General features: G+C 40.0%; 1 protein-coding gene across 1 annotated transcript in view; it reads left to right on the top strand.

The window, feature by feature from the left end:
- The window catches only part of Man1a1 (mannosidase alpha class 1A member 1), a 175,368-nt gene that overhangs the window by 56,935 nt on the left and 91,442 nt on the right, over positions 1 to 26,991 (top strand). Inside the window, exon 5 of the mRNA XM_032888241.1 lies at positions 4,036 to 4,116. Coding sequence (XP_032744132.1) covers positions 4,036 to 4,116 — 81 coding nt within the window. The remainder of the gene's footprint in view (positions 1 to 4,035; positions 4,117 to 26,991) is intronic.

Here is a 26,991-nt window from a genome sequence, read left to right as displayed (position 1 = left end):
ATTAAGAAAGGAGAACATTATTGTTTTTCCGTTTTAGCAATCTTCGTCAATTTATCTGGTAACTTTGGGTGTCTTGTAAATTGGAGAAGGAATAAAAGAGAGAATTCAAGAACTTGAGGTTAAACTTAATGGTCCAAAGGGTACAAGCTATGGGCAATATTCTTGTCAGGATTTCTTTTGCTGTGATGAAACACCAAACACCGTGACCAAAGCTTGAGTCACAGTGTATTGACTGAAGCCACAGCAGGAAATCAAACTGAGCATGAACCTGAAGGTAGGAGCTGGTCCAGAGTCATGGAAGAATGCTGCTTACCGGTTTTCTCTTCATGACTTGCTCAATCTGCTTTCTTATAAAACCAGGACCACCAGCCCAGGGATGGCACCACCCATAATGGGCTGGGCTCTCCCCTGTCAATCACCAATAAAGAAAACACCCTACAGGCTTGCCTACAGTTTGATCTGAGGGAGACATTTTCTCAGCTGAGGTTTCCTCCTCTTGACTGGTTCTAGCCTGTGCTAAGTTGATTTAACATTAGCCAGCACAGGTTCTAAGTAAGGCTCATAACCAAAGCATGCCATCTCAGTGACCTATAGTACTCAACCTCCTGCTATTTTTATGTCAACTTAATTATAACACCTATGTTATTAAACTTATGCGTGAGTTTGTTGAATGTGTTCTATGTTTGTTTAGCAGTGCTAGGAGAAAAACAAAAGAGCAGACTCTAATTGAGATTTGCTTAGGAATATACTCTATCTCCAGACATGTCCAACCCACAGTTGATAATAAGTCTGACATCAGCAGGGTCATTCAGCTTAAACAAAAGACTGAACCTACTGCTCAAATTATGACTCCCATAAGACTCTACACTACATACTACAGAATATCCCGATGGCAACAGCCGTCTACCGAATTGTGACTTTCTCCAGGTACGTGTTCTGCCTGACATTCATGGGCCCAGAGTACCTTGTAGGAAATGCACACCTGACTTTTCCCAGTAACAAAACAGATGTTAAGAGAGAGCAGATAAGTTCTCCAGGATCTAACACTCAAATCAGCCTGCAAACCAATCCTCCTAATTCACAGCCGAATTTTTAGATAATTAATTAATTTTTAATGTATATGCATGCATGGTGGTGGTGGTGTGTGTATGTGTGTGTGTGTGTGTGTGTGTGTGTGTGTGTGTGTATGTGTGTTTCATAAGCATAAGTAGGTGGCTGTTTTCTGTTATTCTCTGCCTTATTCCCTTGAGAAGTCTCTCACTGAATTAGCAGCCAACTCCTCTAGTTAGGCTGGCTGGCCAGGGATATGGAGATACCTTACTCTCCCTTTTGCTAGACCCCAGCACTGCACTTAGAGTCACACATGACCATGCCCACCCTTTTTCCATAGGTGTGGAGATCCAAACTCCAGCCCTAATACTTGTATATCAAGCATCCTTGCCCATTAAGCCATCTCCCAAGCCCCAGACTAGAATTTTCATAGCTGCTAACCATTTTGTTATAGTATGAAGTTTTATCCCCACCACCACCACACACACACCCTTTTTTCACCTAAGGCTCAGTAAAGAATGATCCAAATTGTCCAAATGTCAATCTTCTAATCTACAAGATAATATACACTAGACTATTAAGAGAGCTCAAAGTAAGGTTTGTAAATAATGGAACTTTGGAGAAATGAGGCAGAAGGAATTGCATTGGGCAGTGGCTGGGAGCATTGTTCCCGTGTGGTTCTGGTTTCCAGGCACAGGAACATGATGAGGGTTAAGGATTGCGATGCCGTGATATTCCCGAGCGAGTGTTTCAAAGACAAGGACATTCTCATCACTGGCAACCTGAGTGGCTTCAACTAACAATCCTGACTTTGCCTTGGGCTCCCCAGATGATTCAGTCCCTGCAACTGAAATGTCATAGCTGCTGACCTTGGGCCCAGGACTTTGCAAGGTTACCTTTCAGTACGTTACAGCAAAGCAAGATAAATAGAACGCAGGTTCTGGAATACACACAGAGCTGGATCAATACCTGCTTGACTAACTGCATCCAATAAGTGATTGATGTCTAGATTGAGATATATTTCTGATGGCAATTGACATGGCTCAGTCCCCACCTTGCAATAATTTTTATCAGATGTCTATAGAAAGGTCTCAGCTGCCCAATGCTTTTCAAAGGGGAAATAGGAAAAGCATGTGTAATGAGCCTAGAGTCAGAATAAAGGGAAAAAACCCATCTCTATAGGCTTCAGAAAACATGAAGTCCTGTTTGCTGGTTTAAAAATTAAATAAAAAAATACAGCTAAGGCAAATGCCCTTTAAGGACTTAAAATCATTAAGAGTTTTATTAGACATTATTTCTGTTAGATATGAGAGGTAAGCTGTATGAACCGAACTAAATGACATAAATGTCCCCTTTTCTTTATCAGATGTCGTGGGAACTAACAGCAGGGTTTAAATGACCCTCATTCAGACTGATCCACTTTAGGGATAAATTGCGTAAGGCGGAGGGTGTTTAATCCAAATAGATAAGTTGCAAATCATAAATGATTCAGCACAGTTAAGCAAACTCACAGCATGGTTTCATCTTGTGATGGCTTTATCTACCTTTATTTAACAGTTCTAACTTCCTATAAGCTTTCTTTGGCCAGAACTTTCTTAACCTGAGTAGGAGCTTAAATTATTAGGTCCCCAGATCGTTTAAAGTCGAGCAGGGAGGAGTGAAATAATCCATCTCTGATTTGGTTCTGAAACTTTGTTTTTTCTGAAATGTAGACTAGGTAAGTGTAAGGATCTTGTCAGTTTTCATTGCCATGCTCACAGGACATAAGACTGGGCTTGGCACGTAGTAGTTGCTTAAAAAATGGTCCCTAAAGGTGAGATCTCAAATGGTTTTTCTAAGTTCATCTGCCAGATGCTGGTCCCACCCATTCTGTTTTGCTCTTAGCTCTTGTCATTATCCGTGAGTGGTTTGATGTTAACCAGAAGTGACAGCTACTTAGTAGGCCCGATGACGTATACCTTAGCTCTGTTTGGGGGTGGGGGTCAGACTGTGCTAATCACCTCATTACAAAATACAAGACAGATGCAATTAGCAGTCAAATATTATAGAACCATAAAACTATTGGCGGTAATTGGTGCTTATGTATTACAATTATTCGACCATTAATAACCAGGCATGGAGCATAGTCTGTAAGGTATCCGTAGAGTTAGGAACAGCTGGGTTTTGAACCATGAATAAACCTGTTTCCATTCAAATCCTAATTCTACTACTGTTGTGTGACCTTCAAAAGGTCACACGAATCACTATCAGACTGGCTCGTTCCTCTTTCTGTGGACAGGACATAGGAATAATAATTAACCCCAAAGGTCTGCGTGGGGATTAAAGGATATGGAAATGAGTAAAGCATTGTCATATTATAAAAAATAAAAGCAGGCTACTAGTGTTGTAACTAAGAACCACTCTAGCAGTGACGACACACACTATCAGGACCCTTATGGCAAGGCACAATGTCACCTCAAAGCTGTGACTGGGAAGGTGAAGGCATAGAGCAGCACTGGAACTCAAGCCCGGGTTGCCGAGCCATTAGTATTCTGTCTGGGCCGCTTTAACATAATGGAAACAGATTGCTAGACTCGTGTCAAGCTTGCAGCCACACTATAGTCTGATTGGCCTTTCAGGAGGAAAAAGCAGGCCAATGAAGGAAATAACAAGCACACAGAATAGGAAAAAATAATAATAAAAGCCCCAATCCTGTTGGCTTTGTACAGATCCAGAATATCAAGTATTAGGCCTGCTTCTGCATAGAGGAAAGAAAGGATTTCAGTTTGTGGTATTTTTATAATTTTACTCTGAGTCAGAATTACTCCTTATCTGCTTACCCATACGTTGCCACCGTTTACAGGGGACTTCCTGTCTTGCCTATAGGTGCCCCTGGGCAAGCACACAGGTCTGAGCAGACTTTAAATTAGAGCAGCTTATCGCACGATGTGCTTTCGTTCCGTATGCTATCATTATGTCTTAACCCCCTCCACTTTGTTCCCATAGAATGCTGAAGTTTCTGTTTTTGAAGTAAACATACGTTTCGTTGGTGGATTGCTGTCAGCCTACTATTTGTCCGGAGAGGAGGTAAGTCACAAAATCATGTAGGTGTGTGAATTATGAAATGTCTCCAAATTACTCCTTTTCTGTTAGATGTGCCACTGTGGTGTGGATTTAGGAAAAAACCCACTGAACTCTCACGTCCCGTTGCTCAGTTTCATTTCTCGAAATGTGTGCCAATTAAACGAACAAGCTGGGCAAAGTCCGACAGTTCCTATTGTCAGGTTAAGGTGCTGCCTTTAAAAGGCACGGCTTCATTATGCTATGCGTGCTGTGATCAGGAGTACAAATCCCACACGTCTGCAGGCATATTAACAATGCTTAGCGTAACGGCAGACTTGCGGGTGAATTTTTGTCTTGAAAGTTACTTTCATGTTAGGACGTCAGCTTAGTAAAGACTTATTTAAGTGAAGAAGGCATGACAAATAAGATCTGAAAATGACAGTGATTGTGAAATGGAGGGGTTGCAACTCTGAGCGTGCCAGCACATGGTCCTGCAGGCCACCGTCCCTGTGAGAAATGCTTCATTCTCTTCCTGAGTCAAGGCTTAATGAATTATCCCCTGCTTGGGGCAAAGCATGGACTTTTAATTTACTCTTTTTTTTTTCCTTTTGGGTAGATTAAAGACTTTTGTATCATGCTCATCAAGGGCACTGATGCTATTTTCTTGAAAGCATTTGGACCACTTTGTGAGTTATGTTAAGTGTCCACTAAGAGTTTCGGGAATGGACTCACCTGTAAGACTGACAGCGTTAAGAGCTGACATCGAGAAAACACGGTCACGTATTTCAGCGGCACGTCAGTCAGATTTACGTCAGCCTCAGCGTTCTGGCTGGGGGAGAGTAGATCTTAGCCTGTGTAGTATTTCATGTATTTCTGTGCTTCAAACAGATTTAAGCAGGGTAATAAATGTTTAATGAGAGAGGCTGCTTGACTTTGTTCCTGTCTCCAAGGTGCTTTTCCTCATCAAAGCAGCTCTCACACTCCTGTTTCCCCCATCTCTGGTTTTGGTTCTCCCATATTTTTTAAGTCTGTAGATAGTCCCTGCAGTCCCCTGTGTCATTCTGTCCAAAGCCTCATTCTAGCCTGGGAAACAAAGGCCTGTGCTGTGTTAGCTCCCCTTCCTCTTTTTTTGCCCCAGTTAGCTTTCTCTGCTCTGTTACCGTTTGGACAGCCCAGGTTAGCATCCCTAAGTGGGAGTAACTACATGTAACTATATTTTATAAAAAGCTGCCTGCAAATGAATGTTTCCCTTATGAATAATGTCCCTGAGCAGCATAAGGCTGTGTCTTCTCACCGTCTGGATACAGTGTGGTAAGATGACCTTGCATTTATGTTCCTCCATAATCCACATATAGATGACAGAATTTGGGAAACGCAAGGCATGTGTCTCCTCTCTGTGAGCTTTATGGGGATTGTGGGAAATACACAAAGAATCAAATCTGTATTTCTTCTAAGTATATATCCCTTTTCATTAGCTTTTTGTCGTTTTACTTGTTTCAGGATTCCATACATATAAGTGGTTCTGTTTCTATAAATATTTGACATATGCGGATGTGCTTATCTAAATGAAATGTCCACAGATGATGTCATTTGCTTTTAAGTACAATAATCAATTCAAGTCCCTGTAAAAATTTTTATTAACTTATTTTTATTTTGAGATTATAAAATAATTGCATCACTTCCCTTTTCTTTTCTCCCTATGAACCCTCCCTTATACCCCTGCTTACCCTCTTTCAAATAAATGACCTCAGTTTTTAGTAATTGTTGTTTCATACATGTATGTGTACATATGTGTCTATGCATGCACACACATGCACAATATATATGTGTACATATATATATATTTATTCAATATACACATATCCATAAATACAACCTGTTCAGTTTGTTCAGTGTTACTTGTATGTATATATTTTTAGGGCTGCTCATTTCATACGGACTAACCAATTGGCATGCTCGTTCCTGGCGAAGACCACTTATTTCACTCTCTACATTTCCTAGTTGTCTGTAGGTCTTTGGGTAGTGAGGCCCACTGAGCTTTTCCCCCTCTGCATTACAGTGCTTATTAGTGTGCTCCCTGTGGCGCGTATTTGTAAGAACTCATGTTGATTAGATATTATGGGTGTAGCTTCTAATATTTTTAGGAGGCGAATCCCACAACTTTCCATTCCTCTGGTTTGTAGAATTGTGCTGTGCCCATTTCTGTAATCCTCTGAGCCTCAGCTGCAAGAGTTATGCTGTATACGTTATTAGTTGGGACTGGACAGCACAAGTCTGCATTTTTATTGGCTGTGGCTTTCTGGAATGGTCTGTCTTTGCTACAAAGAGAAGTATCTTGGATGAGGGGTGAAAATTTCATTTATCTGTAGGTCTAAGGGCATCGATTTCGAGTGTAGTTAGGGATCATTCTTGCTTATTAAAGGAGTGGTTATAGGCTCTCCTACAAGATACATGACTTCACTGCTGGGTAGTTGACTATATTTCCAGTACAAGGCATGATTTCCCTCTTGTTGAGTCAGTCTTTGTCTTAGTCAGGGTCTTATTGCTGTAAACAGACACTATGACCAATATGAGTTTTATAAAGGACATTTAATTGGGGCTGGCTTAGAGGTTCAGAGGTTCAGTCCATTATCATCAAGGTGGGAGCATGGCAGCATCCAGGCAGGCATGGTGCAGGAGGAGCTGAGTTCTACATCTGCACCAAAAGTAAGTCAGGAACAGACTGAGCATCCCCAGGCAGCTAGGAGGGGGGTCTCTAAGCCCACGCCCACAGTGACACACCTCCTCCAACAAGGCCACATCTCCTAATAGTGCCACTCCCTGGGCCAGGCATACGCAAACCATCACAGTCTAAAGTCTCTACATTCAATTAGAGAGCCGTGCTTACTGCGAAGATATATGTGTGCCTTGGCTGCAGTCTTGGGACTATTGTGCTCTGCCGCCATGGTTACTGGGTCATAGACGTAGGAGCTGGGAAGGACTGTAGGTTACTTCCCTCCTTTGGAAACTTCCTTGGAGCCTTCTGAGACTATGAAAACTTGTCCTCAGAACCTTAAGCACTTCAGGTCAATTCCAGCTCTGTGTCCTCTGGGCCCTGTGTCTGAAACATATCTTCAGCAGTAGAGAGAGTTACCTTCCACCTCTGAGGGAATGGCCGTTGTTCACATCTAGAAAGGCATTGTTTTGTGCACGTTGATTCTGAATTCTGCCACATTGTTGAATTTGTTTGTTGTTTCTGAAAGTTTTCCGGTGAGTTTTTTTCTTTTTTTTGCGGGGGGGGGGTAGTGGTGAAGGGACTCTAATTAGTAAAATCACGTCATCTGCAAATATGATCAACTAGCTTAACTTCTTTCCCTGTTTGTATCCCTTTAATTTTCTTCTCTTGGCTTATTGCTCTAGCTAGTTCTTCAAAGACAGTATTGAAAAAGAGTGTCATAATAGATATTCCTGTCTCATTCCTGACTGTGGTGTAATTGATTCATGCTTTTCTTCATTTAGAATGATACTGGCTGCTGACTTCTCATATATAATTTTTATTCTGTTGAGGCATGTTCCCTCTAGCCCAACATTCTCTAGGATGTGTATCATGAAGGCCTGTTAGATTTCATCAAACAATTCCTTTCTAAATCTATTAAAATGATCGTGTGATTTTGTTATGATGTTCATTTATGCATATTATTGCATTCATTATTAACTTGCCTCTGTTATACCTGCATTTCAGGGATAAAGCTGTCTTGGTAATGGCATACAGCCATGTTGTTATATGTCTGTATTCTATTTGCAAATATTTTGTTAAGCAGTTGTTAATCTATGTTCATCAGGGATACTGACCTAGAGTTTTCTCTTTTGTTGTTTCTTTATCCGGTTTTAGTATCAGAGTGACACTCGCTTCACAGAAGGAATCTGGAGGGTTTTTTTTGTTTGTTTTTGTTTTTTTTTTCTATTTTTGAATGGTTTAAGAATGATTGGCTCTCTTGCTTTCAACGTTTTTACTGAGAAACCTGCTATTATGCTGATGATATTACTTTACATGTGACTGATGCTTGGTTGTTTTCTTGTTTATTTGTTTGTTTGTTTGTTTGATTAATTAGTTGGGTGGGTGGGTGGGTGGGTGGATGAATGGTTTGAAACAACTTTCAATACTCTTTTTCATTCTGTATATGTAGTGTTAAACTATGATACTCTGTAGGGATATTCTTTTCTGGGCTTTCCTATTTTCAAATAGTTCTGTATACTTCTTGTATCTGTATGTGTGTCTTTAATTTGGAGAAATTTTCTTCTATGACATTGTTGAAGATCTTTTCTGTGCCACTGGCTTGGGATTCTTCTCATTTATGCTGTAACTTGAAGGTTTGGTCTTTCAATAGTATCCCACATTTCCTGCATGTCAATTGCTTCTATTTATTCCCTGATTCATTTGGTCTTGATCCTCTACTTGTATCTTTGAGTCCTGACATTTGATCTTCGACATGATCCATCCTACTTGTAAAGATTTCCTTTGCGTTTTCTAGTTGAGTAGTTTGGTTTTTAAATTCCATCTTCATTTCAGCCTCAATATTTCTCTTTATAGAATTCTATATTCGAGTACTAGATTGGCTTTTCCACTCCCATCAGCCTTATGTTTATAGTTTTTGGGGTACCACTCAGGCACTTACGCTCTTTGAGTTCTTTCTCCTTAGTTTCATTGAACTATTTCTTTGTGTCCTCTTTAAACTCCTTAAGTTCTATGATGAAGTCTATAATTCTTCTTTTGAATTCTATGTCCTGGTTTCATCTATGTAATTCTCATTTGGCAAACATCTCTACAGGACTGCTGGACTTTATAGGGGAGATAACTGCTCTTCTCTTTCCAATTGTTTATATTTTTGCAATGAGATTCATGCGTGCGGGTTTCTTTTATTAGTTTCATGTCTGATATTTGTCAGAGCAGATTGGGACAAAAGAAAAATGTGAAAACCGTGTTTGGCCTAGATGTTGGGTATGGCTTAGGTGGAGTGAGGTCAGGTGGACATAGAGTATGGGGCTGGTATATCGTGCATGACCCTGGTTCAAGCCTTGACTACAGGGGTGTATCTAGGGTTTTGGGTGGTTATGGAAGCAAGGACCAGGCAGACACCCAGGGTTAGGCCCTAGATAAGTATATGCAGCTTTGGGGTTGAAAAGGTTGTCTATGGTTTGGCAAGAGCTAGTAGGTCAAGAGGAGGCATTTATGTTCATGGCGGAAACCTAGAGATTGGTTGGAACACAGGCAGAAGTGGCCAGACTAGACTGGGGAACTGGATGTGAGACCCAAGCTACATATAGATGTAGCCTGGGAGAAACCTGTAAGTTAGGGCTAGTAGTATGGTTTTGATGCTTTTTTTGGCTACCTTTAACAGAGAACACAATGAAGAACACCTTCATCAGAGATAACTATCGCTTCACCATATTTGGCTGTCAGTTTCACTATGTAAAAATTAATTCATTGTGGATTTACTTTTACATTGTTTTGAAGAAAAAAGTTAAGATTTTTTTCTTGTATACTTTTCTGTTTTTAAATCATTTTTAAATGTTGGTTCATAAAGATTTATCTTCTTACCATATCTTTTCTTGAGTGTCCTATAAACACTGAGATTTATGTCATGCCCTGTATGTCTGCTCTGATTACTGTGGTTATAATTTTTTGGTACATATTTACTCTCCAAATCATGATTGCCATATGAGAAGTAGTTAATGCTAGGTTGATTGTGCAGATCCTCTCCCCTTCCTTTTCCTCCTGATCACTTTGTCACAATTGCTTTTTGTTTCCCTAATGCATTTAGGAGAATTGCCTACCAAGAATTTGACCAGGAAATCTTATTCTACCCCTGGCCAGTCATTTGACTTTGTTTCAAGATGAAAAAACTGCAGTCATTTTATAGAAATATCCCCAACATGGCAAATTTATTTATAACTTGATTTCATATACCTATAAAGTTCTCTACATGCACATGTAGATAAAAGAATTTCCTAGAATGTTCCAGAAAAAAAATTCATCTTCATAAATTATGTCACTCAAGAGTTGCTAAGCAGCTATGATGAAAGATTCTGATGGCCTCAGTAAGAGTTGGGCATGTTGAGAAAATTGTAGATCACCGTTAGATAGATATATGTAGCCCTACATTGACATAATCTAAAAAATAATTCTCAGATTTATGTTGGGAAGTTGAGGAAGCTGGGTGTTTCTGGTTTGGGCTGCACTCCATGGGATAGTTACCATTATAAACATAAGTCAGGAAGCATGGATCCAGGGGGGCTCTAGTCTACCACTGTATGAGCAAGACAGGAAACACCTGCAAAAAACGGATTCTGAACACATTCAGACATGCAAAGCGTCGTAGCTCAGTTAAGACAGTTCGTAGTAACATTAAGAGGCCAATCCACAACTTTTTTCAAGGTCTGTATAAGGAATTCAAACAACCATAATAATTATATACAGATAAGTGGAGATAAGATGAATACGAAATAGGAATGGCCTTTATTAAGAATAAAAGATGAATATGTATTGCTCCATGGTACACTCAAGGGAAATGAAATTCTCACTGGGGACAGTAAATATAGAAGCTTTCAGAATGCACTCACTAGAATCTTCGATGTGCCAGAATAAACCTGTAACTTGGGGTGTCTATTTAGTTCTTGAAATCTCAATGTAAAGAAATAACATAATTTTTATTTTTTCCCATATATTTTACACAGTTAATTAAATATAACTTCCCATTTTTTAAAATGGCAAAACTAAGGTAGAACTATCTACAGGAACAAGTTTTAGGAACTGATGCGGTAGAATAAGAAAAATTAAATCAAAAGTGGTATTGAAAATTACAAATATGAATGAATAAAGTAAACTTACAAAGGCATATCAAAGTGAGTGTTTACATGTGGGGAAAACAGCATATGAATATTACATATCACTGCAGGTGAGAAAGATCGGTGGGTGAGTGAGCTCACCGTAGAAGCCTCATGACCTCAGTTCAATCCCTAGGTGCCATATAAAGGAGAAGGGGAAAACTGACTCCATAAAGCTATCCTCCGATATTCACGTACCCCATTGCATACTCAAGCACACAGTTATACAATAACCATAAAGTGTTTTTCTGTGTAAGTTTGCCTGAGTGCATCTATGTGTGCCGTATGCATGTCTGATACCTACAGAGGCCAAATCAGGGGCGGGGGCATCAGATTCTCTGAAGGTGGATTTATCAGTGTTTGTAAGCTGACGTGAATGAATGCACTGAGATCCCCTACAAGAGCAGCAAGTGCTCTAAACTCCCAAGCCATCATCGCTCCAGCCCCACGTTTTTAAAATATACCATCTCATGTTTGTTGGGTAGAAAGTACAAACGACCATATTGAACCAGAATTGCTTTTAATAAGACATGATGGCATGAAGACATTATAATAAGACCGATGCTTTAAAGAACAATCTGGATAGAACGTCTTTGGTCGTCATAGAGGACTTCTATAGCTTGACTGCCCCTTGAGTTATTGCAAATTAAACAGACTATTTCTCCTGTTCTTGTCTTACTTTACTCAAAAATGCAAGTCCCTAGAGGATACAAGAAAAAAAAAAAGGAAAAGAATTGAAATGATAAAAGGGTAGTGACAGAAACCTTCACTAGGCTTGGCAGAACCCTACAACGTCAAGCTATTAATGCAGTGTGGATAGAACTGGGGCAACTGTAAGAAGAGAAACAGGTGTTTGAATGAGACTTAAATACACCAGTGTGACAAAAACTGAAACAGGACATAGCTACACAAGCTATTAACTTAATGAAACGCCTACCTGATTTTAAAACCTACTTTATTCCTTAAATTAAGGGATCACACCTCCAGGCATTTTTTTGCTGAAGGAAACAGGCTGCTATTAAGCCTAACCTAGAAGACCATAACCAACTTCTCAGACACCAAACTGATGGGAAGACTAATCCTCCATGATGGGAGGAAGGTCTGTCTTCCCATAAGTCAAGGTAGAGAGTATTTGGACCAAGAGTGGGGAAGCAATGGGTGACCTTTATTTTAATTGCAGCAAAACCCCCCACTATGTTACCCGCCATGCTAAAACACCAGTACAAAGGTTATTGAAGACTCTCTAAGAGAAATAACTTATGTATCCAAGCCTCAAGGCCACCAAGGAAGGGGGAAACATGGAGGAGAGAGACTGAGAAACTGAAAAGAAAGAAAGATGGAGATGTGTGCCTAATAGTGGGGAAGATTTCTGGCATAATAAGATTCAGGCTTGGAATGTTTGGAGGATTAGAAATTGTTTTTCGAGTATATTTTAGTAATGGAGAATCACAAAATTATTTAGAAACCCCTTAGAAAATTAGGATATATTGATGTTGTTTCGTTTCACACTCAGTCTGCCACAATCTGCTTGCGAACGATGACTCCGAGACAATCCGTCTGTTTCTGCCTCATTCTGCTAGGAATGAAAATGACTTACAGAAAGTGCATGATCAAGCAGAGCTTCAGAAAGTCAGGGCGTGCGATAGCTGCAGATAAGATTAGCACACTCTGCCAACTTGTTAATCATGGAAGCGTTGGACAGAAATGTATCTGCAGGTTTCCTAGCGACCAGAGCAAAAAAGAAAAGAGATTTAACACCAGTTTGGTTGTTGTGGGGTTTTTTTTTTGAAACTAAAATTTGATAACATAAAATAAACTCATGTATAATTTTAAACGTGTATGTACTAAATTTTCCACAAAACAAAGAATAATCCTAAAAGCAAACAAAATCCAGGAATACAATGCGATCCATTTCAGCCACAGTCAATTCAAGAATTGGGCTCAAATTTATCTTTCTCTCTCACATATATGAAAGGTACTTTAATAATGATCTGTAAATATCCAATTTAAATTCAAAACGACAAAATATCGGCCATTTTCTTACATCCACATCCTTATTGAGATAGCTGCATAGAAACTTCTACAGAGTGGTAAGGACCAAATATTTACCCACTAGAAGACTGGAAGTTAGGAGAGGTCAGATTGAGTAGCCCCTTCAAAGAGGAAGGTCTCATGGGTATATTTTTGGGGTATCCCAACTAAGACTCACCATGGTGGTCTTGATTGGGCAATATATTGATAAGATGAAACGTGGAGAGAAAACAGCCAGTGAACAATCATGGTGTGGGTATTGTGTAAAGAAAACTCCTCTATTGGAAACACAGCACACATTCACTCTAGATCTGGAGGGGACCTACCACAGACCAAAATACAATACCACCAAACCTCCCAAGCGGCTGAGCCAGAGTTTTACTGAAGTACTCAAAGACAGCCACATCACCAAAGCCCACCCCAGAAGGGGTCCCAGGGGTGCTGCCCAGCCTTCAAAGCCTGCAGGCAGCTCTGTAAGTGTCCTTTCCGGTGCCTACGTTGGTGTAGTCCTCTTCCAGAGAGTTCCACTGGTTTCTAATTCTTACAGGAATCTGGTTGGTCTCAGAATTGTCCTTGCAGCTTGACGTGACTGAGATTCTTGGCAGCTTTATTGCTGACCCTGAGAGTGAAGTCCCTAGTTAATTTTTTTTTCAATTTTAGGGACTTCCTGGAGCTATTTTGAGTTGTTTCCCTTCTAGTTTAAAACCACTTCCCTGAAGAATGGAGTGTTTCACTTAACAGTGGGAGAAGTCACCTATCTCTTTGGCAGACTGTGTCAGACCTTGCTTTGAGGACTTGTGGACCTTCTGGTTTATGGGAAAATATAACTTCAGAAACTCAAACTGGAAAATTTGATCAGACTCATAAAAAACAAACACAAGTGTTTTGGTTTTTTGTTTGTTTATTTTTTGAGTTTGGGTATGATAGGAAAAGAAGTCAAAAGCTCATTGAAAGGGCTTCATTTAAACCCCTCAGACATTTCTTCACTAAAACAATGATGTGTCTTGCATCAATTAGTAATCAAGAAAATGTCCTATGGACACACCCACAAGCCAGTCTGATGGAACCAATGCCTCACCTTCTTCCCAGGTGTCTCTAGGTTTTTGTCATGCTGACAAACAGTAACCAACATGCCATGTTTCCTCAACATCTCGAACTCAATTCCAAAAGGAAGATTACATTTCTGCTGCGTTTGTATGCTTTTCCTTAACCCTCTGTGCCTGGAAAGCATTTAGTAAGTGGTCATTAGTTGAGCTCCTCATTGGCTTTTCTGTGACCTTTACTTGTTACGATCCTGACAGAAAATATTTCCAATGACTTTTATAGTAAAATTTGTATATCAATAACACGACCCAGCAGCTGGGCTGGAAAGCTTGGGTAGGTGAGAGGAAAAGAATGTAGATAACACGATTACGAATGTGCATGACCACTAGTTAGTTCCCTGATAAGAATGGTTCTCAACCTTCCTAACACTACACCCCTTTAATGCATTTCCTCATGTTGCGATGACCCCAACCATAAAATTATTTTTGTTGCACATCATAAGTGTAATTTTGTTACTGTTATGAATCATAATATAAATATTTGAGTTTTCCAAAGGTCTTAGGGTAAAGGGTCATACTACCCTGAGGGGGGTCTCAACTCACCGATTGAGAAGTACTGTTTTAAAACTTTTTGACTCCACCCATCCTCCATCTTCAGTCTCCACCTCCACACACACACACACACACACACACACACACACACACACACACACACACACACACACACACACAGCCTAAATTTCCCCTTTTATCTGTTCTGTGCCTGCTGGTTCTCTGAAAGAGATGAGTTCTGAAAACCAGTGAGCTAGAGACTATCTAAATTAAATCATTATTAAGTATACTAGGTCATTTATTGTGGAGCTTTTAAATTGAATTGACATTGTTGGGGCATTTTCTGAAATTACAAGCCTAGGAGGAAATGATAAAGAACACAAATGAAAGGGACTCTGTGTCTTCTCTTCAACCTGAGGGAACTCTCCGATCCAGACAAAGTTTCCGAAGACATTTAATGCCACGCTTAGGCAGATTTCTTGGAAGAGTACAATTTTAATCCTGTTTATCCAATGATACTGTCCCTTTGTTATGTTGTACTAATGTGTTTAGCCTTATAATTTTATACACATTTGGATTGGTCTCTGCATATACTTTATTAGTTTAGGATTTGGTATTCGTTACTGAAATTTTTTAAAAATAGATAGTTTCATATAGAAGGGTTTAGTTTAGCAAAACATTTTAGAGAATAGTTGATTTGCTTATATTTATAATTAAATTTTCATGGCTGGTGAGTTATAGCTGTCACACATTGAATATCCTATTATAATTGGTGAGTTTAATTTGTCATTTTAAAGAGGTGTGCCAGTATATAAGATTGACTCTGAAACACCATGCATTTTTTGTCAAAATGAAATTCTACCATTCCTTGCCCTAAGTTACAGAAATCATTCCTCTTTCATACTTCGGTTTTGTCATATTACACACTGTGTAAACCTTACTCATGTATTTATGATTAATTTGAAAAGCATAAAACTTTTATCCCTGTGAGCATTTTGCCCCAGCAATTTGTGAAACGTTCTACACAGAGTTCATTAAGAACTCCACCTGTAAAACTTTGATACTAATCTGTAAATATTGGAGGTTGTCCCCGTCTTTGACCTGGTTGCCAGGCCAAACATTGAACACCTTAAAGCAAGGGAGTCAGTTTGTGTCTTGAACTGTTTCTGACTCTTTAGTTAGTGTAGTTCCTGCTACATGAGACTTTAGATAAAGACCTGTGGGACTGCATCCTGGCTGTGGTGGAGTATCTCCCTCACAATCTACCAGAGTTGTGACATCTGCTAGGAAAATAGCCCGTTTGGCTTTCAATGCGTCCATCTGAAGGACAGCTCATAAGCTCATTGGCCAGAGAAAGTCACATGGTCAGTATAATTGAAAGGGTTAAAGAAATGCAGTTGTTCTTAACAAATCCTAGGTGTAGGTGAAGCATTGAGCAGCTTCCATTTCTGTTAAAGTACGGACTCCTCCTTCCACCGAGGAGGAGGAAGAATTGTTGGTATTTCCGAGAAATGATGTGAACAGTTCACAATCTTGAGTGAGTGAGCAGCTAGAGAAGGCGTCCATGCACGAGCCAGACAAGAGTAGGATGGAAAGCCATGCTTTGGCATAGAAATGTCGTTCACATAGTCAGGCAAAAGACCGATTATAACTCCCAAAGCCTGGAGTTACAAAGGTCTGCTTCTCCGAGCAGGACCTTCTGCTTTGTAAGCTGCTCCATCAGACTCTCATTTATTTATTTATTCATTTATTTATTTACTTACTTATTTTTACACTCCAGATTTTATTCCCCTCCTGTTCCACCCCATCCCCAACAGTTCCACATCCCATACCTCCTCCCCACCCTACCCCTGTGTCTCCCAACAAGGATGTCCCCACCCTTCCAGACCTCTAAACTTCCTGGGCCCTCCAGTCTTTTGAGTGTTAGGTTCATCTTCTCTGACTGAACCCACATCCGGGAGTCCTCTGCTGTATATGTGTTGGGTGCCTCATCTCAGCTGGTGTATGCTGCCTGGTTGGTGATCCAGTGTCTAAGAGACCTCAGGGGTCCAGGTTCATTGAGACTGCTGGTCCTCCTACAGGGTTGCCCTCCTCCTCAGTTTCCTCTAGCTTCTTCCTAATTCAACCAGAGGGGCCAGCAACTTTTGTTGATTGGTTGGGTACAAATATCTGCATCTGACTCTTTCAGCTGCTTGTTGGATCTTTTGGAGGGCAGTCATGGTAAGTCCCTTTTTGTGAGTACCCCAAAATTTCAATAATGGTGTCAGGTCTTGGGGCCTCCCCTTGAGCTGGATCCCCACTTTGGGCCTGTCACTGGACCTTCTTTTCCTCAGGCTCTTCTCCATTTTTATCCCTGCATTTCTTTCAGACAGGAAGAATTAGGGTCAGAGCTTTGACTGTGGGATAGCAACCCCATCCCTCACCTGATGCCCTGTTTTCTGCTGGAAGGGGATTCAATAAGTTTCCTCTCCCTACTGTAGGGCCTTTCATCTAGGGTCCTCCCCCTTTGGGTCCTGAGAGACTCTCAGCCCCCAGGTCTCTGGTACATTCTAGAAGGTCTTCACAACTTCTTTCCTTCCGAAGTGGCCTGTTTCCATTCTTTCTGCTGGCCCTCAGGACTTTTGAGCCCATTCAATACCGGCTCATGTTCCCCTCGCCCTCCACCCCATCCCTTTTCCCTTCCCTGTCCCTCCGTCCCTCCCTCCTTAGGGTTGTTTTCTTCTCCCTCCCAAGTGGGACTGAGGTATCCTCATTTGGGCCCTTGGCCCTTTAACTCATTGACCTTTTTGAGTTCTGTGGACTCTATCCTGAGTATTCTGTAGCGCTTTTTGGCTAATATCTATTTATTAGTGAGAACATACCATTCATGTCCTTTTGGTTCTGAGTTATCTCACTCAGGATGATATTTTCTAGTTCCATCCATTTGCCTGCAAAACTCAGGATGTCCTCGTTCTCAATAGCCAAGTAGTATTCCATGGTGTAAATGAACCAAAATATGTTTTTACTTTTTTATTTATTCAATTTACATCCTAATTGTTGCACCCTCCAAGTCACCCTCACACAATTTCTCCCCCAGACCCCTCCCCTTCTCCTCTGAAAAGATGGGGTTCTCTCTTGGTTATTCCCCTGCCCTGCTACACCAAGTCTCTGCAGGTATAAGGCCCATTTTCTCCCACTGAGGCTAAAGAAGGCAACCCAGTTAGAATAGATTGCACAGGCAGGCAATAACTTTAGGGATAGCCCCCACTCCAGTTGTTGGGGTACTCACATGAAGACTGAGTAGGACATCTGCTACATATGTGCTGGAGGCCTCGTTCCTGACCATACGTGTTCTTTGGTTGGTGATTCAGGCTCTGAGAGCCCCAAGGGGCCAGGTTAGTTAACTCTGTTGGTCTCCTGTTGAGTTCCTATCTGCTTTATAACCCTTCATTCTTCCCCCAACTATTCCATAACGGTCCCTGAGTTCTGTCCAGTGATAGGCTGTGGGTCTCTGCATCTGCTTCAGTCCACTAGTGGATGAAGCCTCTGAGAGGACAGTTGTGCTAGGCTCCTGTCTCCCAAGCATACCAGAGTATCACTAATCGTGTCATGGATTGGTGCTTGCCCATGGCATAGGTTTTAAGCTAGACCAGTTATTGGCTGGTCATTCCTTCAGTCCCAACAGTAAAGTTGACAGTGTTTTCCTCTGATGTACCTTGTAAGAAAAGGAATTTTAATACCACTGTGGTCAAATTTTACATTTTAGTTATGTTGGGTGACTTTAACAATCATAGTGATTGTTGAAACCAATATTTCAAATCATTTTCATTTATATTATTTATCCAAATCAACTCAGTGTGGGTTTGTAATCCTAGGTTATTCTTCCTATGAATCTGTTTTTAACAGAAGTTGTTTCCCAGACACAATCTGATGTAGTCTTCATCTTTGAAGTTGTATCCATAACATGGCAACACAAAAGCATTGACAATTTAACAGGCCCAGGAGAAAATGGCTGAGGAGTGTGGTAACTGCCCACTCTTCTGCAGCGATCACTGGACCCGAGGAGAAGGGGTTGCTATATAGATGATGAGAGGAGAATACACTGGTGTATTCTGTGAGTCTTTTTGAGGGAGTGTCAGGATAGATCCAGTCTGATCCAAGTGAAGAGAAGGTGGACGGAAATAAAGATTTGTTTAAGCCTTTAAGCAGATGTGGGCTCCAGAAGACAGAGGGCCTGAGGAAAGCGCCCTTCTGCAGTGTAAGAACATGGAGGAGAAAACGGGCTTTAATACCAGTGTAGGCTTAGTGGTAAAACTTTTATGAAATTATCACCTTGAGGGCCTGTTTACTGCTCAAAGAATTACATGACAAAGCCATCTTCAGAGGCTGATGGAGGAGAAGATGGACATTTGAGGTAAGCACATGTGAGGTGAAAGTGCTGTTCTAGGGAAGGGTGACAGGCGGAAAGAGTTTCTAGTAGTGACCACAGGCTTGTGACAGTCACCTCTTTCTCATGCACTGCTCAGCCCTTGGGACCAAGCATGGAGGTGGAGATCTCAGTTGGGTTTTGGATGGACTTTAAAGTACCGACAACATCTATCACAATGACAGACTACGAAAGACAAGACGAGGGAAGGGAGTGGAGGGGTTGGACAAGCTGCGTAGTCATGGAAAACAGACTGTGTCACTGCTCCAAAGTAGCGTCAGAGGATCCTGGTTATTTTTGGTGACTGGAGATGTAGATGTCTAGGTTAGAAGGTCAGATATGTGGATTAGGAGAAATAAAAAAATATCAAACAAAAATGGGACAGTTTGAGTAATTCAAAATTCATGACAGAATCATGAAACCATTGACCGAAGGGAAATTTTTTATCAGAATCTGTCCGCATGGCTGATTAGGAAATATATTTAATTGAAAAATTATATGTACCAAACTTCTGCAGATTGAAAATTTCTCAGATATGAACGCTCTTTCCAGAAGACTCATTACTCTATTGGAAATATATATTGGTCAAAGCTACCACTGAAACAAAAGCAGAGAAAATACTCATGCAGAATGAAACTTAAATAAATGGTTGTCGGACAAGCATTCATGACTCTGGGGCCTTGCAAAGTCACTGCATATGACGAGAGTTGGCAGAGGAACGTAGACAAAATGTGTATCTGCTAATGAGCTGGATTTAATACAAGTATGCTGCTCCAGGGTTGTTTCTTTCAAATTGTTGCTCCTGGAGTTTTACCTACATGGACAAACAAAAAAATAAAATGTGTTCTATAAAATGTGGCAGTGCCGATTTGTTTTAGTTATCGTCTACAAATTATATGAAAGCGTCTACAAACTTTCGCTTTGGTTACCATTTTTTATGATTTACCAATTAGGTTCCTTTCCAAAAGAAGTCTTCTGAATGCTTTGTTTGCAAAATGTCTTATAATTTTATGCGTTTTTAATTAGTTTCAAAACATTTTAGAATATGGATCACCAGCGGACCCTAAGGGTTAATCATCTTCTTAACTGAATCCAAGTCTGCTCCATTGTGATATGTTTCTCTGAGAGCTTTGCTGCTGTATCAGAGTAAGCTGAACAATTCTGGTCTTAAAACTTAGCTGAACACTCATTTGCATCGATACTGAAGTAAACGTTAAGTGTGGAGAGGAATGTTTAGTTTGGAGCACGGGAAGTTTATGTTTATCTTAACTTGAAGTACCCCACTATTCTGAAATAGCACCACTAGTGACTAAGTCTAGATCCTGCCAAAAGCTCTAGTAGACAAGCACAGGAGAGCCTGCAAATTTTCCAAAGCTGCTCACCTCAATGGTTTTGACATGCTACTCAGTAGAAAGGAGAAGCAGAAGAGACGTCTCATTGGCCATCAAAGCATCATCTAGCTTGATGGATTTGCTTCTTTAACCAGATGTTGCCTGCCCTCCTTAGAGCCATGGCTGCAGTTTCCTTCTTGTTTATAATCTGCTGCCAATTTTCCTGTTCTAACATTCGGTGGCAACTTGGCATGTACAGTTATTATTAAGCAGTCATCTCTTTAGGGACAGAAAGTGGAGCCAGGAGTACAGGGTGTGCTCAGGTATGTGAGGTCCTGGATTCAATCCCTGGAAGCGAAAGTAAATAATAAACAATTTCATCTCTTTCCTTTTCTCTCCTACATTTCATCATTCAGGTGGAAAGCACACTGTCTTCTTCCATTTAGGCTTGCCTATCGCTTCACACAGACACTCCCACACCGACATTAAAGTTTTTCTCTCTCAGTCTCTGACTAGACAGAAAGTAACAAAACTCAAAGGGGAAGCCTGCAGAATACATTGCAATTGACTTTTCGCTATTATCTGATCAGACCCTATCATTAGCCTGATTACGCCCCCCTTTGACTCATTATTTAGCAAATATGTATGCATTAATTTTATTTATCATATAACAGGCTATGTCCTAGACTATGGATGATTCAGCAACAAGAGTCCTGGCTTTCGTGAAATATTTATGACTATACAAACAGTCTGAAGTGTGTTCACGTGATAATTTCAGACACTGGTGTGGGCTATGAAGAAAATTCTATGGAATTTTATGGTGAAGAGCGATGAGGGGTGAGCCAGGGAGCTGATGAACCTTGAACCTTAGGTGGAATTAAAGTCACAGCTTGAATGACGTGGAGCTGGCCTTGGGCCTTTGGAAGATATCGCTTTCTGAACAGAGGAATACAGTGGGTTCTAAGTTTTAGAGAAGATTTTTAAATGTGAACTGAAGAAAAGGAAAAAGGACTGTAGTCATCATAGTGGCAATAAGACACTGTTTGTGTGAGGGAGCTGGGTGGGCATGTGTTTGTGAGCACATGTGGTGTGTGTGTGTGTGTGTGTGTGTGTGTGTGTGTGTGTGTGTGTGTGTGTTTGTGTGTGTGGTGTGTGTGTGTTTTATGTGTGTGTATATATGTTTGTGTATGGGTGTGTGTGTGTGTGTGTGTGTGTGCGTTTTGTGTGTGTGTGTGTGTGTGTGTGTGTGTGTATGTGTGTGTATGTATGTTTGTGTATATGTGTGTGTGGTGTGTCTGTTTTTATGTGTGTATGTGTATGTTTGTGTATATGTGTGTGTGGTGTGTCTGTTTTTATGTATGTGTGTGTATGTTTGTGTATGTGTGTGTGTGGTGTGTGTGTATGTGTGTGTGTGGTGTGTGTGTGTGTGTGTGTGTATGTAGTGTGTGTGTGTTTTATGTGTGTGTATGTATGTTTATGTATGTGTGTGTGGTGTGTGTGTTTGTGTGTGTTTGTGTATATGTGTGTGTTTGTGTGTGTGTGTGTGTGTGTGTGTTTTTTTGTGTGTGTGTGTGTGTGTGTTTGTGTTTGTGTATGTGTGTGTGTGTGTGTGTGTTTGTGTGTGTGTGTGTGTGTGTGTGTGTGTGTGTGTTGTGTGTGTATGTGGTGTGTGTGTGTATTTTTATGTGTGTGTATGTATGTTTGTGTGTGTGGTGTGTGTGTTTGTGTGTGTGTGCATTGCATGCACATGGTGCATACACTTTGTTTACAGTATAAGTACTGGAGACTTATATAATACTTGTGTTAGAGATGCACTGAAATTTATTTCATATCTGTGTAACAAATCAGTAACCTGGGTTTAGATCCTGCTCTAAAGCTCACGGCCCTGAGCACATATTGTGACCAAAACCAGTGTTAACTGTGGTCAGTGCCATGAGCCTTCTTTACTTCCTCAACATCCACGCCTTACAGAAATAAGACAGCAGAAATCGAAAGCCATAAGAAATACCCAAGTTAATAAAAAAAAAAAAAAATCCAGTTTCTCATCAACAAAGAACAATTTAAGCTACAAAAAGTAGCCTATGGTATAGTCAAAACACTTAGTAAGATACTTTTTTATTTACGTTGCCTCTGAAATTACTCGATCATGATACTGAAGCCTATTTCAAAGCAAGTAGAAGTCTCTTGAATTTCTCCCCAGCCTGGGAACATTCTCATTTCCCTTCATGTTTTTATCCTTCACCTGCGTCTTCACTGCAGTAAACTTCTTCCATTGTCCCGTCCGTACATGTAGCCAAAAGCTTACAATATGTAATTGTTATTTCAGTATGGAAATGTGATTTCAACTTTGCAACTGCCTTTTTATTCTGAATTAGGATCAAGTACAATTCAAAATGTCAATAAAATTTACACCTACACTATGAAAATGAAAGTATACCTTCAGCCTTTCTTTATAAGTCAGGCATATTGAGGATGAAAATGATTGTGAGCACTAAATGATATGGACGCATCTGCACTTTAGAAATATCTAAATGTTTGCATTGTATTTTCTGAGAAGAGAATACGAAGCAGGAAAAAGGAGTAGCTTTGCATTTCAAATGAAAATAGAAATAATTTGCCTTTATCAACAGACATAAATACAAGTGGAGTGCTTTTATGTAATTAGAGAGTTCCAGAAAGCATTTAGAAAGAGCTTATAAATCTACCATATGTTGACAGCACTTTAATAAATATCTCCAAGACTGAATAAAAATTTGGAGTCCAGTTACCTATTTGTGTTTTTATACTACTTTCACTTAGAAAAAGTGAGAAAGGAAAGCTCACATTTATTATGATTTTTTAAAAGTAATTGCCCCCATAATGACCAAATGTCTACTCATCTTAGTTTAAAGACTTACAGTAAGCATTTGATCCAGTATTTGCTTTGGGTGCTATTAGTACACTAAGAAGAGAAGTTTCAAATAGGTGTCCCTATGAACAGAGGTGCATCGGAGGTGGGACTTCTCAAAGACAGAGCATGGTTAGCACAGGAATGAGTAGTCAGTCCCACCCTTCCGACTCTGACAACTTCTTGTTGTATTTCTTGCTGTTCTTATTTGTCTGCCCACTGCTTTCCATCCAGATAGATAAAACATAACAGTCACCTAAGCGCTTTACAGTATTTAAAATAAAACATCAATGTTTAAGAATGTCATCCCTCCCGTTATTCTTACCAAATTAACAAAAAAATAATTATGTGCTTTCAATGCCTAAAAACCATCATTTAAAATAATAGGTTGAAAAATAAACTATGGTAGTCACCAATGTGGCAAGAACAGACTTGCTCTTACTCATGTCTGCTAGGAATAGAATTTGCTACATTGTTTTAAGCCAGTGGTTCTCAACCTATGGGTTCCAACCTCATTACAAGACAATTCTTTCACAGGGGTCACCTAAGACTATCAGAAAACACATTATGTTCACTTTATGATTCCCAGCAGTACCCAAGTTACAGTTAGCAATGGAAATAATTTTATGCTTGGCATCACTACCACATGAAGAACTGTATCAAGAGCCACAACACTAGGAAGGTTGAGAACCACTACTAAACTGTCAAGGACATAAGAACCTCCTTGGTCAATGTATTTACATAGGTTTACTTATTAAAGATTGAGGAATATATCTAAAGGAATGTCAAGGAGTTAATGAGTGTGTGTGCACACACGTGTGCGCGTGTTTGTGAAAACACACACTTAACAAACATGAAAGTACCCAAATTATTCAATAAGAAAGAAATGGAGGGGCAAACAGGTCATGGAATGCTTGAGCAAACCTTAAAATATATGTCTGGTGATTTACTTAAAGGAATGGGCAAATAACAGTGTAATAAACAAAGCAAAATGCAAAACTCCATGTATGTATAATATGAGTTCAGCTGTGGAAGACAGAAACAGAGAAATACACAAGAAGTCATGGTAAGCTGTAATACTAACTTCTGTATTTCAATGACCTTCCCATCGTAACTATTTTCTCACAGTGAAGATGTAATATTCTTAAGAGCACAAAATTATTGATAGGAGGAGCTACAGACACAAAGTTTGGAGTAGAGACTGAAGGAATGGCCATTCAGATCCTGCCCTGTCTGGGGATCCAGCCCATATACATACAGCCACCAAACCCAGACAGTATTGCTGATACCAAGAAGTGCATGCTGACAGGAGCCTGATATAGCTGTCTTCTGAGAGGCTCATCCAGAGAGTGACAAATACAGGGGTGGATGCTCACAGCCAACCATTGAACCCTGAGAATGGGGTTCCCATTGGAGGAGTTAGAGAAAGGACTAAAGGAGCTGAAGGGGTTTGCAATCCCATAAGAACAACAATACCAACCAACCAGGGCTCCCAGGGACTAAACCACCATCCAAAGAGTACACATGGACAGACCCATGGCTCCAGCTGCATATGTAGCAGAGGATGGCCTTGTTGGGCACAAATGGGAGGACAAGCCCTTGGTCCTGTGAAGACCAGACCCCCAGTGTAGGGGAATGTCAGGGTGGGGAGACAGGAAGGGGTGGGTGGTTGGATCAGGGAATGCCCTCATAGAAGAAGGGGAAGGGGGTGGGATAGGAGGGCTATGGACAGGAAACCGAGAAAGGAGATAACATTTGAAATGTAAATAAAAATATCCAATAAAAAAATCTTTAAAAAAATTTAGATAATAGAAAAATTTCCTGTCTTCCCTGTTCTCTTAAAAACACATTTCCTTTGAAAATTGTCTGTAAAATAAGTTGTTTTCTTTAACTATTTGCGATCTAAATATAATATAATTTTGGTAATAATTATGTATTTAGAAACAAATTAACAGAATTATGTTCCTATCTTAAAAAAAAAAACAAGAATAATAGAAATCCCAACAGACTTGGATGGGGAAAACTCAATCATAAACTTTGACTTCGGTCTTACTCGGGAATCCATTGTCCTCACCTTTTCTAAGATTTGACTTTTAAAACTTTTCAGACTAGGATATTAATCATAAAGTCTTGAAAGCCACCTCTCTCCCCCTGTCTAACATCAGGTTTATTAGAACATGGCTTTACTTAATAATAATTGAATTTTCTTCTCTATGGCCAGTTTATAGGTTATTTATCTATCGAAATGAGTAGATGTTAATACTATCCTCAGTCCACATGAAAATGGAGACAAAGGTTAAATAAACAGACTGGTCATGGATCCTTGACAAATCCCAGATCCAATTACTTAGATTTCGCATTAACAAAAGCAGCTTAAAAAGACAGAGGTGGCTTATAGTCTCATAACTCCCCTGTTACACATGCATGTGCGCGTGTGTGCATATGAATGCACACGTGCCAAACCAGATACGGCATGATGGATTGTACATTTTATACTCTTAGTATGTCATTGAAGTCTCTTTGCATGTTCCTTTATCTCCTTAAAAGCTGAAACAATAGAATTATTTTTGAAAGGTGTTTAGACTCCAGAAAAGGCAAAGCTATCGTTCACTGCTGCTACAGAAGGATTTGGGGAATCCTGAGGCATCTGGCACCATCTGTGACTTTTTCCTTCCCTACAGAATGTAATTGAAAGGGAAGTGTTAGGGAAGACATAATGGTGTGCCATTTTTTTTCCCTCTTGCTGCAAGCAGGAAATGTTCCTTTAAGAAACTTCAAAAGTAATGCATGCTTGCTTGAGGAAGAAGTCGGTGGGAGAAATCTGATCAGTAATAAGCCAGGGAGAAGAGGAAGCCCACCCGGCCTGGGAGATAAAGGAGGTATCTGTGAAAGGGAAGGACACAGGCTACCAGAGACTGCTGAGGCTTCAAAATCAAAACCCGGACTCACTTCATGATAGAAACCCAAGGTAATTAGAAAGTGTGGGGTTTTTTTTTTCAAGCCTGTGAGATTTTGTTTTTGAAATGCAAAGCAGATTTCTAACTGTAAGACTACATGTGAATGGGTAGAGCCTATCTATAGCTATAGGTATAAAGATTTTGGATTTTTTTTTTTATATTTGCATGTGTCTTAGGGACTCTATAACTGGGACTTTTTTTAAAAAAAAATCAGCATTAGCGTCTTTCCCTGGTTCCGTCACCCTGACTGTTATGGGATATTAACCACATGAGAATTTGTAATTGAAATAGACATTTAAGGAATGATCTAAAGCTCTTTCTACTTCTAATTGTATTTCTAAGGAAATTGCCGAAGTTTTGCCTATAGATAAACCATTTGTAATTAGAGAGATTCTTAAAATAGCCATTATATGGGAAACAGCCACCTAATGAGCTGAGGACTCTCTCATGAGTGGGGTAAGCATAGCTTCTAGGGCCAGACGCCTGGTTTCGCAGGCCCTGTTTGGTTACTGACTCACTGTGTTACCTGAAGCAGCCCTTTTCTTCACAGGAAGAGATCCTTTTCACTGGTTTAAAATAATGGAACAGGAAATCATTGTTTTGTAAATATCATAGTAAATCTGTTTCAACTATGATAACAATGATTTTTTTAAGTACTTAGGATACTTTTTTTTTTTGGCCTTTAAAAAAATTCTTTTAATATATCCTTTTTAAATTTTTATTTATTTATTTATTTTAAAGATTTATTTATTGTATATAAGTACACTGTAGCTGTCTTCAGACACACCAGGAGAGGTCATCAGATCCCATTACAGATGGTTGGGAGCCA

This window comes from Rattus rattus, chromosome 18 (genome assembly GCF_011064425.1).
Source record: "Rattus rattus isolate New Zealand chromosome 18, Rrattus_CSIRO_v1, whole genome shotgun sequence".
In the NCBI taxonomy this organism is placed as follows: Eukaryota; Metazoa; Chordata; class Mammalia; order Rodentia; family Muridae; genus Rattus; species Rattus rattus.
Note: the sequence above shows the minus strand (reverse complement) of the source record. Positions and strands in the feature narration are given on the sequence as shown.